This window comes from Protopterus annectens, chromosome 2.part0 (genome assembly GCF_019279795.1).
Source record: "Protopterus annectens isolate FY-2018-M chromosome 2.part0, PAN1.0, whole genome shotgun sequence".
Lineage (NCBI taxonomy): Eukaryota > Metazoa > Chordata > Ceratodontiformes > Protopteridae > Protopterus > Protopterus annectens.
The window spans coordinates 1,003,243,274-1,003,257,983 of record NC_056728.1 but is presented as its reverse complement, the minus strand read 5'-3'; the positions used below and the strand labels follow the sequence as shown (position 1 = coordinate 1,003,257,983).

The 14,710-nt window shown below is 37.3% G+C and overlaps 1 protein-coding gene across 1 annotated transcript in view; it reads left to right on the top strand.

Annotated features, from left to right (window-relative positions):
* Nucleotides 1-14,710, top strand: part of FREM1 (FRAS1 related extracellular matrix 1) — a 1,066,140-nt gene that overhangs the window by 381,386 nt on the left and 670,044 nt on the right. The window contains exon 13 of the mRNA XM_044060374.1: nt 14,084-14,174. Within this exon, the coding sequence (XP_043916309.1) occupies nt 14,084-14,174 (91 nt within the window). The remainder of the gene's footprint in view (nt 1-14,083; nt 14,175-14,710) is intronic.

Genomic DNA, 14,710 nt, shown 5'->3' with positions numbered 1-14,710 from the left:
GCAATAATATCAACATCTTCATACAATTCAAATAATAAACTCCCAAACACATCATACGCACACAGTGTTTTCACTGACATAAATGAATATAACTTTTAAGAGAACCATATTTATGTAACAGTGAATTGTATACAATTGCCTGCCTGTGACAGAAAGGTCCCATCTTCCAGATGCAGTTCAGCAGTAAAAACAAATAAATTAGCCTAGATGGAAAATCAGTCACTACAACATGCCATCACTGAATTTCTTCAGTACAAGTTTGCCTTCTTTTAATGGAAAATTACAGGAATCCAAGTCATTGGTAAATAGGTGCTTAGAACCTTCAACTCCACATTTCTACTGCCATAATCTGGTCAGTCACTTGACTATTGCTTTCTGAGATGGAAGGTCTGTCACACTATTCCTTGAAGCACTAGTGACCATCTCGTCTACAACAAGAGTGGATTACTGGCCAAAAAAAAAAGTTTTGTTATGTCAAGCATAATATGGTATTCTTCAACCTTGCCTGGATATGGGCATTTATAATGCAGTTCGGACTGGCAACATTCCTCAGTGGCACTAGTCAACAATATAACACAGCTGCCTTTACAGTAAAATGATAATTTATATGTACATGCCCAGTACATCTTCCCATTTATAACCTTTTTTATTGTAAAGGTAGCACTCAACTATCAACGTTGGTCTACTGTGCTGGCTTTGCACAATGAAATAGCACTGGGACATACATGCTTAGCATCTTCTTCCTCTGCTCCAGTAACTGACTCCACCATAGCTGGAAGGTGACAGCCCATCATGACAGTTCCATATCAGCAGTATTATAAATCATAACTTTACTCCCCCAAGTTTTCCTTATACTTAAATATACTAACCTCAGGTTGCACAAAATGTTATGTTATGAAATATTCAACAGCAAACATTAAAGAGATCATTGAAATTTAACACACTTCTTGATATGGTGACTTCTCAATCACATAGTCCATTGTGTTTTTAAAATTAAGCCACTAATCTGATGAACCTAGACTAGATTAAACCCATTTCCCCCCATTATTAACCTGCCACCTTTGCAGTATGATAATTTTTTTCTTTTTTTTTTACTTTTGTAACTTTATTTAGTGCAATTTTATATCTATTTGTTGTCAGCTACGCCTACGGGACACAATTATCCCTTTTTAACTATGACACAGTAGCATTGTATGCTTAAATCAAACCCTATATCCTAGGCACAGTAAACAGCACATTAACATCTTAAAGCTTTAGTCCTGTGCACTAACTGCCAGATCAACAATAGGTAAAAGCTGTGCAGTTGTAGAAGAAAGTGCATTTAATACATGACTACAGTTAATTTATTTTTACACAGCAAAACAGAATGTACACTCCAAAATCCCACAAAATTACTTTTATTACTTTGCAACAAGTAATTTAATTTCCCATTGTTTCAGCTAAAGTAACCTCCATACCTTTTTTTTTTAAGTCACAAAGCACAAACTGAAGCAGATAAACACAAAAGCCAGAAGTAGCTGAATTGAACCCACTCAAAGTATTGCAGGCTGCAAATCACCACACAGTTGTAGAATGCAGAATCCACTTTATTAACTTCAGACAAAAAATCCAAGGAAGAGCGCTTTCGTCCAGAAAGATCTAGACTTCATCAGACAATTTACCCCACATAGTTACTTCCTTCTTGTACAGTCCAAACAGGAAGTTCCACCCAGTTACAAACAAATCAATTATGTCATTAAAAGCACAATATTTACAGTCACTGAATTTAAAAAGCAGACGAACTATACAAACTGAAAAAGTTCATGGAACACACCACCCTAAAAACACACTATATGTAAACACTGCTTCATAGAAATGACAATTTCTATTATTTCTCTATTTATAGAGGGTTCAGTTTCTATTGATGTGCTTAATTTTCTCTCTGTTCCCTGCCCTAAAATATCAGTCATGTTTGGGCTGCCAAAATTGCATAAAAATCTTAGCCAACCACCCATTCGACCCATAGTAGACCCCCAGGGGTCCATTACCCACCCCCTTGCAAGATATCTGGACAATAAGTTAAAAGAATACATATTAAGTGAGACACATATCTGCAAGGATTCATTGAGCTTCTTACAAGCTATGGACGAGATACCTTTCAAGGACACTTTTGTTTTTATTACTGTTGATATTAAAGACCTTTATTCAGTCATACCTCACACAATTGGTTTGGAGTGGTTTACAGATTTCTTATATGAAAAAAAGATATCTCATACTTCCAGACCTTGGTCTTTTCACAACTGATGGAAATTGTCCTTAAAAACAATTTCATTTTATTTAACAAAGAAATTTACTTACAACAAGAAGGGGTGGCTATGGGGTCTGCATGTGGTGGTTTATATGCAAATATTGTAGTTAGGCAATGGGAGAAGAAATTTCTTTTTTCTTCATGTTATTTTGTGGTGGTTTATATGCAAATATTGTAGTTAGGCAATGGGAGAAGAAATTTATTTTTCCTTCATGTTATTTTGAGCACATCAAATTTTACACCAGGTTTTTGGATGATATGTTTGTTCTGTGGGATGGACCTGTTGATGCTATTGATGATTTTATAAATTATATTGGAACCACCACAGAATTTCTAAAGTTCACCTATACCAGAGACCTTGACAAAATTTCCTTTTTAGACATCTTTCTGGAAAAGGATTATGAAAATAAGAGGTTTGTTTCAAAAATCTTTCAGAAAAGCACATATTCAAACTCACTACTGCATTTTCTAGCACAAACCCAGTCAAACAAAAGAAAGCAATAGTTAAGGGACAGTTCGTGCGTGCAGCCCATATGGTATCTGGTATTGATGAATTTTTAGATGAATGTGACAACTTGAAAAATATGTTTCAAAAAAGAGGCTATCCTTGTAAGTTCGTTAGTGATATAATGATTGAGGTGGTTAACAAGAGAGAGCGTGGGTTTTATGTACCTTTACTTTCTTGTAGTATGACTGACAGTAGGCCTTTCACCAGTAATCAAGAAACTGGCAATGTTACAAGTAAGAATGATTATAAGACTTCTTTCATCACGGTATTAACTCAAGATAGTTACATAGTAAGAAACATCTTAACAAAAAACTGGTCTATTTTGAGACATGACAAGAACATCAGACCACTAATAGGACCGCAACCTATTATAGTATATAGGAAAGGCAAGACTATGAAAAACATATTTGAGAGCAGTAACTCTTACCCAAACCACAGGTCAGGTTCAATGAACAAATGTGGCAGATGTAACTATTGCAGTTACATTAAAGAAGGCAATATTTTTGACATTAATAATATTGAAATCAGAATCAATCAGAAATATAACTGTAATTCGGAGAAAGTGATTTAATGTGCCATGTGTACCACCTGTTCTTGCTTTTACATAGGCAAGACTGATAGAAAGTTAAAAAATCGCATATACAAACACCTATATGACATAAGGAATAAAAAATAAACAAATTCTCTTAGCAAACATGTTTTGGAGTATAATGACCATAAGTTCCAATTTTTTTATTATAGATAATATCAGTACTAACATGAGGGGTGGTGCATGGTCACTATTACTTGAGAAAAGAGAATTATACTGGCAATTACGTTTGAATGCCGGGAACTGGCCAGGCCTGAATGAGCGCCCAATTTTAAAACTAAAGGCACTAGAAAGATAAAATGTGTGTGTGTGTGTGTGTGTGTGTGTATATATATATATATATATATATATATATATATATATATATATATATATATATATATATATATATATCTATATATATATATATATATATATATATATATATTTCTCCATTATGCATTTTAACATTTTAGCATTTTAAATAATTCACATGTTCAGTATTTATGTTATGTATTTATTTCTCTTAACATGTTCTACTATATCTAGTTTTTAGTATTTAATCACACATATTTATTGTTTTAACACATTTAACATATTTAAATATTTATTGTAAATTGTCATTTCTATGAAGCAGTGTTTATATATAGTGTGTTTTTAGGGTGGTGTGTTCCATGAACTTTTTCAGTTTGTATAGTTTGTCTGCTTTTTAAATTCAGTGACTGTAAATATTGTGCTTTTAATGACATAATTGATAAGCTTATAACTGGGTGGAACTTCCTGTTTGGACTGTATAAGAAGGAAGTAACTATGTGGGGTAAATTGTCTGATGAAGTCTAGATCTTTCTGGACGAAAGCGCTCATCCTTGGATTTTTTGTCTGAAGTTAATAAAGTGGATTCTGCATTCTACAACTGTGTGGTGATTTGCAGCCTACAATACTTTGAGTGGGTTCAGTTCAGCTACTTCTTCTGGCTTTTGTGTTTATCTACCTTTTTTTTACTTGGGTGCCACAATTAGTTTTACAAGAAAAAAATTAACACCCACACTTTCAACTCTCTCCTCTAACAAATTAACTTGTCCCCCCTCAAAACACTCACACTAGATGACACTGTTCAACACTTTAACACCACCTTCCTCAACATCCTAAACAGCCTGGCCCCCTGCAGAATAGCTAGAATAAAACATCACCATACACCCTGGCTTACAAACAACACCAAAGACCTACTAAAAGTAAGGGACAAGGCATGGGAACACTGGCTAACAAAAGCATTGACAACATTCTACTTTTCAAACAACTTAGGAATAAAGCCAAATCCCAGATAAAAGCCAACAAAAAAGCCCACTACATCACTGTACAGCAAAGAAACACAAACAACCCCAAAAAATTCTGGGCCAATATAAACAAACTCCTGCAACCTGGTATTATGTCCACCCCCAATCCTACCACACCCCCCATCAAATGATAACATCGCTACACAATTCAATTCCTTTTTCATAAACCCAATTCACTCATTTATTGACTATGACCAAAATATCACTACTACAATCCCCATAGCCAACAACGAGGGTGTAAATTCCTTCTCCTTTAACCATGTCCCAACCCATACCATAAAAAAACTACTCAGTAACCGCAAGCCGACCAGCCTAGCTGCTGACAACCTCCAATCAGAATTCCTCAAAGCTGCCTCTGAAGTCGTAGCCTACCCCATTTCTATCCTCAACTGCTCTATCTCAGAAAACCATGTCCCAATAATCTGGAAAGTCTCCTATATCACCCCACTATATAGAGGTGGTAACTCTACCGAGCTTACTAATTACAGGGCAATTGCCATTCTTTCACATCTCTCAAAAATCCTCTACTCAAACAACCTTAACCTCTCACCTTACCCTTCCCCAATTCCTGACTTCCTCCCAGCTGAAATCATCATCCTTAACTGCCATCTGAATCCCCACAAAAAACATACAATTGCCTCTATCTGCCTTCCTCCTGGTAAAAATCTGCCCATTCTTGAAAACATCCTATCCTGGTTCTACCACAACATACCATATGAGACACTTATCCTTGGTGATGTCAATATTGATTGGTCCAAACTCACAACTGACTCCCCCCAACTCAGTATCCACCTGCATGGCTTCCACCAACTTATAATATCTCCCACTCGCTTCCATAAAGATTCCACCTTCAACTCCATCATCGACTGGATCCTTACCAAATCCCACCACCTTACCTGACTCCCTCAGTGATCATCTCCCTACCACCATCTTAAAACACTACTCCCATATTCCTAAACCCCACCTTATCAAAGACTGTCGAAAACTATCGACTTTCAATTCATCCCAATTTAACTCCATTCTCCACAACATAGATTGGTCTATCCTAAAACACCTCCACCTAAACGATGCTGTAAGCACTTTCAATAGCATCTTCATGAATACTCTAAACTCCTTAGCTCCCTCTAGGAAAATCAGAGTAAAATCAAATTATGCTCCCTGGCTCTCCAAGGAGACTAGGTCCCTTATGAAACAAAGAGATAGTGCTTGGAAAACCTGGACTAAAACTAAATAACCACCTCTTCTTCAAAAATATAGGCAACTGAGGAACCTTGCAAAAAAACATACAACTAATGACAAAAAGTTATACTATAGCTCTGCTCAGCTTAACAACAAATCCAATCCTTGAATATTTTGGTCAACTCTCAACAACATCCTCTATCCTGGAAAGCCCTCTAATCCCTCCCCATACCGTAACTCTTCCTCTCAGGAAACAGCTACCCACCTGAATAAACACTTTATCTCTTCCATCCACAATCTGGTAACCTCTAAGCCAAACTCTACTTCGATACCCACCCCTCCAAGTCCCACTAACACAACTTTGTTTTCTTTTGAGCCAGTTCCCATTACTTACATCAAATCTCTACTACTCAAGCTAAAATCTTGCTCTCCTTTCACTGACAATCAATCTCCTACATTCCTCAAACTTGCTGCTGACTCAATTGCCTATCCTATATCTATACTAATTAATCGATCTATTCTGGAATCAACTGTCCCCACCCTTTGGAAATCTTTCTTTACTATCCCTCTTCATAAAGGTTGAAACTCCACTGACCCCTCAAACTACTGACCCATTGCCATTCTGTCCCCTCTCTCCAAGATATTAGAAAGATGTATTCACTCACAGCTTCTCAATTGCCTCCTCACACACCACTTACTTACCCCTACCCAACATGGATTTCGTCCTCACCACAGCACCACCACTGTCCTCATCTCCTTCACTCATATCATTGCAGAGGCCTTAGACAACAATAAACTAATTTCCTGTCTCTTCCTAGATCTCTCCAAAGCCTTCAATACTGTCTCTCAACCTCTACTACTATCCAAACTCACAAATCTCCACCTATCCCCCTCCACACTTGCCTGGTTTAATAGTTACCTATCTGGCAGGGATCAATCTGTCAAATGGCTCTCATCCTCCTCATCTTTCCTTCCCATCTCCACTGGTGTTCCCCAAGGCTCCATCTTGGGACACCTTTTGTTTAACATCTTCACCAATGATCTTTACACCTCATGCAAAAAATCTGCCCTTATTCAATATGCCGACGACTCTACACTTATATTCATCTCAAATAACATTCCTGAATTACACTCCCTGAACCAACAAGCCCTACTATCCACTGAACAATGGCTCTCTCACAACCTACTGATCCTAAATCCCAAAAAGACCAAACGCCTACTTTTCCTTCCCTGTTCTCTTTCTCATCACAAAACCTCCTTTTTTTATTACATCTCCTAACAATACAGCTATCCAGCCTGACACCCACACAAAACTCCTAGGGGTCATTATTGATGACGACCTAAAGTTCAGCCTACACATACTCCAGTGTATAAAAAAAAAAACAGAAACTAGGTCTGCTGTATCGGAACAAAAAATTCCTAAGCCCTGAATCTAGATTAACCCTGGGCCAGGAACTCCTCCTCCCCTCCCTCTTATACACCACCCCAGTTCTTACCAATATCCATGCCTCCATTTTAAACAAACTCCAACAGACTTACCATAAAATAGCCAGATTCATTACTAACTCCCCATACAACTTACACCACTGCATTTCTTTAAACTCTCTTCAATGGCTTGAACTTCCCCAATTTCTGCTATCTTATCAATTTCATATGCTACACTCTATTCTTTATAAACCCTCCTTCTTTCCATCTCTATCTTCCTTAGCCTCCATCTACATCCCATCCTGGACCCTCCGTACTTCTAACCAACAATTACTTGATGTCTACCACCCAAAACGGTCAGTAGGCAAACTACTGTACAAACACTCCCTTGCCCATGCTTGGAACAAACTTCCTCTTGACTTAAGTTCAATCTCCCACACCTCACACTTTAAAAATGAACTAAAAGCTTATTTTCTCAATTCCAGAACCTGCCCTTGCCATGACCCTACCTAGTCTTCCTTCCCTTTATGTACCCTCAAAAGGACCATACTTAGTACCTCATTACACCTCTCTCTCCAATGTGTCTAATATGTATTTGCATAATTTTATACAAACAAAAAAATTGTATTGTTGACCTATTGAACTATATCAATGTAAAATTATGTTACTAAGCTTCTTTTTAATGCAACTTTAACTTTATGCATGTAACCCAACATATGTGAATCTTTTTGCTATAACTGCTATTATATCAATATCGTTTAAAATTGTACTTGTTTAAAAATGTACTACTGGAGCTTTTCTCCTCGGGTCTCCACTGAAAATGGGCCACAAGCCCAGTTGGACAAACACGGTTAACAAATGTCAATAAATAAACAAATAAACAAATAAATAAATAAAAATCTATTCACTCCTAGCTTCTAAAGTACCTTCTCTCCAATAACCTCTTATCAAACACACAACATGGTTTTCGCCCCCACCACAGCACAACTGCCCTCCTCAGTTTTACTAACATAATAAATGAACACAGAAATCAGAATAAATATGTCTTATCCATCTTTCTAGATATCTCAAAGGCATTCAACACAGTTTCACACCAAAAACTGCTGTCAAAACTGGCCACATTACGTCCTTCTTCCCTAGCTTGGTTCCATAGCTACCTAACCAAACACCAGCAGGCTGTTAGATGGCAACAGGAGCTATCAGCTTTGCTCCCTCTTAACACAGGAGTTCCACAAGGCTCCATATTAGGCCCCCTACTTTTTACCATCTTCACAAATCAACTCCATAAATCCACATGTCTCGCCTCTGTCATCCAATATGCAGATGACTCTACCCTGATATGCTCTGCCCCCTCTCTAACATAGCTACAGGCTATAACACAACAATCCTTCATAGAAGTAGAATCCTGGCTAACTAACACACACCTCATACTGAACCCAAACAAGACCAAACTCATGCTCTTTCTCCCCACCAAAACACCAAATCCCTCAGCCACTTTTCAAATCCACTCCTCCAACAACACAATCATAAACAACAGCTCACATACCAAATTACTAAGTGTCACAATTGATAGCAAATTAAAGTTCGACCTACACCTCTCTCAAACTGTTAAGAAACACACATCAAACTAGGCTCTCTTTACCAAATTAATCCTTTCCTAACTAGCCAATCTAGACAAAGCATCGCCAGGACTCATCTCTTATCTACTGTTCTGTATGCTTCTCCCATCTTTACAAACCTTAACAAAACTGACCTTACCAAACTTGAATCAGCCTACAATAAAATAGCCAAGTTCGTCACTAGCTCCCCATATAGGTCCCACCACTGCTCTCCCCTGCAACAAATAAACTGGCTAGAATTCCTACAACAACTAACTTATACCCAACTTGTCTTTACTCACCAACTAATACACCAGCCAAACAGAACCCCAGCCCTACAACAATTACTCCAACCATATGCCAACATTCGGCAACTCCGATCCTCACACAAGATACACCTCCAAGTATCCAAAAGCAATAACAAAGCCAGGGGCGCCCTCTACTCCCACCACATTTCCTAAACTTTGGAACTCAATCCCCCAACACATCCTAAATGCTACCGACATACACCAATTCAAAACTCTGCTCAAAGACCACCTCACTAACAACTGGCTCTGCTCCTGCACCAAGCCAGGCTAATACCACATAAGCCCACATCAAATTTCATCCCCTAAATTTTATAGTCTCCATGTAGACCCCACTTCCACTTGTTAACACCTATCAGCTACCTACAATAATAGTATAATTTTATAATTCCTTTTCTTTTGTAAGGGTATACATATGTGCATGTATTAAAGTATACTCAAATTATCAACTAAAGATGGACCCCTGCCCTCAAAAAATATATATATATATATATATATATATATATATATATATATATATATAGATATATATGACTTTACTATATTGTAATAACTTTCTCCTTTTCACTAAAGTACCTATTGTATATTGTACTTTCTTTGTTGTCTCTAAATATTTCTGTTAAATTCTATGCAAAACAGACAATGTACCTGTCAATGTTGTTCTTGTTTTATTGGAGCTTTTCTCCCCGGGCCTCTGCTGAAAATGGGCTCACACCCAGACGGACTATCCCAGTCAACAAATGTAAAATAAATAATAAATAACTTAAACCAGCCCATGAAAATGGTTTTCTTACGCTGCAGGAAAAATAAATAAATAAAAACAAGGACTCCCCAGACTTGATGTCAATTCTGACAAGAGTTGTGTTGAGGATAACTAGTATAAATGTCAAACCATGAATTTATTATCAAGAAAAGAAACTTACAGGAAACATAGCAAAAGACTGACCTACAAAAACTGCAGCAGTGCTAAAAGTCACAAAGACAAGTATTTGACACTGCAGAGTCAATAATAAACTTTTTTTTTTTTTTAAGTAAAGCGCAAAAGGTTTTGAGTGCCACATTACAAGTGTTTATTTTTGTCATATCTAGCTTATAGGCAAAATGTTTAAAACTCTTGGTTCAGATGAGTCAAGAAAAGGACTGATAAGAAATACTCTCACAACCTTAGCTGGAGACAGACAGGCAAAAAGAATGAGAAAAACAGGCTTTTAGAATGGCATCTTCAAGAAACCGGAGTGAGTTGTAAACTTCTCTGAGCATAAATGAAAGTAAGATAGAAAATAAATGTTAAGCTGTAAACAGGAAGTTAGACTCTAACATGTCAGAAACAGGACTAGGTTGTAAGAAATTATCTTTGTTAGTTATTCTCTGGAAAAGGTGCCCCAGGTAATGTTGGGTATGAACAACTCAGGAAAGTGGGCAAACATGGGAAAGAAAAGGCCCGATCTTGTAAGAAAGACATAAATGACAGAGGCCAGAATTTATTTATTTATTTATTTATTTATTTAACATTTGTTGACCGGGAAAGTCCGACTAGGTTCCACAGATCCTGTTTTCAGCAGAGGCTCGGGGAGAAACGCTCCTGAAGCATGTCTTTAGAACAGAGGCCAGAAATTACAAAAGATGTGGAAAAGAAGGACTGAAATTCGAAATGCTGTAGCAAAAATCCAATAAGACACAAACGTTGAGAAAAAAATACACCTTTATAAACAGCAAAGCTTTCGGGTTACACACCCTTTCTCAGTACTAGCCTGTGCCCTAGCTGTCTCCATTATTATAAAGGTGTATTTTTTTCTCAACGTTTGTGTCTTATTGAAAAGAAGGACTGAAACAGATATTAGGAAAGTGTTAATTTGATGAGTAGCCAGTGTACTGTCCTAGTACCTAAGCAATATTTTGTTTTTTCAGGGAATACTCAAATTGGAGCTATTGGGACATCAGAACTAAACCAAGGAGAACACTACGATATTGGTACTAGATAATAGATAGACAGAAGGACAAACAGGTTTGAGTTAACCTCTGAATTGGCCAGGTACAAACTGGTCTATAATGCTCTCTGCCTATAGAAAGTGAAGTGACCTGCCTGAGTGGTAATATCCCCCCTAAGGTTTAGTTTATATATGTGTGTATAAAACATCCAGTTGGTGCCCTGGATATTAAATTGTAGAACTAATGACCCAGTCTTTTGCCATAACCCAGGCTTCAGATATGCACAAGGTGTAAAACAAGCTTGGTCTACACAGTTTACAGTCTGCCTTCAAGACGAATACATAAAACAGTAAGTCATACAAAATGCAACCAGTCAGACCTCACAGGCAAATTGTGGAGACACACAGAATTAGTGTACACAACTCTTATTAGTACCATAGGCAGAGGGCAGTTATATTAAGTACGTACAGCTGGGTCGTTAATATTTACAGATAAGGTAAAGTACAGAGCACATTGCCAACTGTGACATGCATGGATTACTAGATACTACTAGGAATTATCAGAGATAGCACATTGCAGAGTCCCCTAACAACAATTATTAAAGAGCAATAACAATTTTGTCTGTAGATATAGCTGTCTAAGTCTGTACCAATGCATTCTTTCTGGAGGGGTGCAGGACAGAGCAAGTTGCCATAGAGATGAAGTGTGGAAGTAGTTCTCTAGCCAGCAGTTTATTCTTTTAAGTGGTCTTTTAACAGCTGTAGTCAACAAAGTATGTTAATCCTTGTCTGTGATCATGATCTGACTATATGGCAGCAATGTTGTCATATGGGATCTCTCCTCATAAAGTAGGGGATATCTGTACTGGCAAAGATGTGCACTGGTTTCCTGCGTTTTAAGGGAAATGGCAGAATTTAAATTTGATATGGTGGCACTCCAAGCCTCCAGAAGTAACTGGACTGTCAGTACTGCTCACCATGAATTTCCTTTGAACATGCACACCCAAGATGGCGATCAGGGGAAATATTTACAATAATTAATTAGTTAAGTAAAAGAATCAAAGAACAGGCAAAGGGGCATGCCTGTCAACTGTTCTAACTTTTGCTTCATATTTTTACCCTGTCCATCATAAGATGTTTGATTTTCTGGTAAATTACAAAGGTTTACAGTCAGTAAAAATGCCAGATATTACAGTTTCATATCTCTTATTGTTCAGAAAATGCATGTTGGTGCAAAACCCTATTGTTCCATTAACTTTTTAAGTGAATTAGAGTAATTTGTAAGATCTGTCCCTGATTTTGGACCTTGGTCTCCTCATTATTTTTGGCTTTGTCTGTGATTCTTGAGCAAAGACGTTGAGAGCTAGTTTATTGTGATGCAAAACAATATCACCAGTATCAAGCAAAACTAACCCCCACCTTCTTGTTGTATGGTCAGCCACATTATAGGGTCTATTGGTAGTCAGTGCCAACGAAAATGTTGTAGGCTACTATCATTAAGTTCATTGGCAATCTGCGGCATCTTTGTTCCAAGGAAGTGTTGTAAAAAATGAGTAATTCGATGGAAATAATGCTCCAGAAAGATGCTATTATATTGTACCAATTAACAATTGCTACTAATCTGTGCTTAAGCAAGTTGCAGTCAAGTCATATCTCAATTATCATCCATTAGCATCACCAGAAAACACTGTCATCCTTGCTGCCATAAAAAGGTATCCCAACAGTCTCTACCAAACAGATCTTAAAAAAATAATGGAAAGTCACTTAGTAGCTGGTACAGACTGGTACTTTCAAAAGGTGCCATCCTTCAGTATGTCAACTCATAGATGATACAAATCCTGCAGTTTTCTGCCTTACAGTTACTGCTACTGAGCAGTGTGTCAATGAATTACCAAAGTTTCCATTAGGAATCAGTAGTGAACAGTGTCCAGCTGTAACACTGCCATATGTGGTACCTGTTAGCAGTCCATATCTCAACAAGAGACCTTCATATGTTCCACCTGCTGGAACCTGTACACCAGTAACTGTACAAGATTATGTTATGTATTAGATTCATAGGTTATAAGCACCAGCCTGTGCCCCAGCTGTCTCCATTAGTAACTGAATGTGGCCATCTTGCATCACCAGCCCTCTGCTGATCAGCAGAGTGCACACAGTTCCATACTTGTATGTTTTCTGCCCTAACAAAAATTCTTTAACAAATCTTGAGCTGGGTTTTGCAATGTGATAGTGTATTTTGTAATTGTTTCATACTCTGAAACAACTGCTCTGTAGTTTTCTCATTTTGCAAACATCATCTGAAAATGATGCAATGATATGCTGATTACTTTGTAATCTATGCTGTATAGGCTTTGCTTTTCAGTCAGTGCTGTTATTCAGTTTAGTAAACCTACAGAAACTACATCTTATAGCCAGATATTTTTTTAGTGTTTTCTTGAGAATTGTGAATGTGTGGTTCTGCAAGAATCCTTTATTTTGTCTGAAACACATAAAGAAGGTAGCATGTGAGTTGTCAGGTTATATATGCATAACAGACCTTAGAAAATATCTTTTGGTGTTATATGGATTGGCTTGGGTGAACTCGAACCTTTTTAGCAATGCACAGTTCATGTGGAATTATATCCTTTTTCAGAAATGTAGAGTTCATATCCGTCCCTTTAACTTCACTGACTTGGCCTTATCTTTTAGATAGCAGTCTGATAGCTTGGACAGCAGACAAACTAGGTGAAGTTATAAAAGTAAGATAGTCCACTTGGAGAAGCACAACTTACTTGTACTTTAAAGGTTACATGATTTTTTTGTACAGTACTACAGTCTGTTGCAAGCGTGTCAGCTATTTGTTGCCCAGCATTTTGTAAACAACTTTTAGTTTAGTGCTTCATAAATCTAGTTGAAATGGGAACCCAACACATTTTTAAAGTTTTATCACTTTCTTCCTGTTTTCCATGTAGCCAAGCTGATGCCGGGAAGATAATATTGGCTGAGTCTGTCCCAAGGCTGGTTAAAGATCAATTAGTTCCACCTCTGAGGACCTTTACACAGGTACTGTACCTAAAGATTAACATGTTCTTTAAAGTGTCTATTTAATCTGTGTCAAAATCAGTACACAGGATTAATGCTCTGTTTTAAGGAATTGTTTACTGTAAACAAGGGAATGCAGTATCATTCTTTCTGTCTTGTATTTGGTGTAGAAGATAAAGACTGTGAGCTACAGTTTCCATGGAACTGAGTTTGATTCCTTTAGCCCTCATTTAAATACTGTATAACTTTGAGCAAATCACTTAACCCGACAGTGTTTGGAAGCAACTGGGAATTTAGTGCAGGCTTCCTAAATGGTCTCCTGGACTGCAAGCCTAGAAACTATTTTGTAAGGAATGAGTGTTTCACAATGTTTTGCTCTGAAAACACCTCAAAACAAGACTTTAAAGAAAAATATTTACAGTACCTCTGTGATGCGCTTCATAAGTATAAATATCAGAAATTTACACTCCTGGTACATCATGAAAACTTTATCTATGCTCTTGGCTACTAAAATGCCTCTAAACCTGCTAAATATATACCAATCACTAAAAACAAAA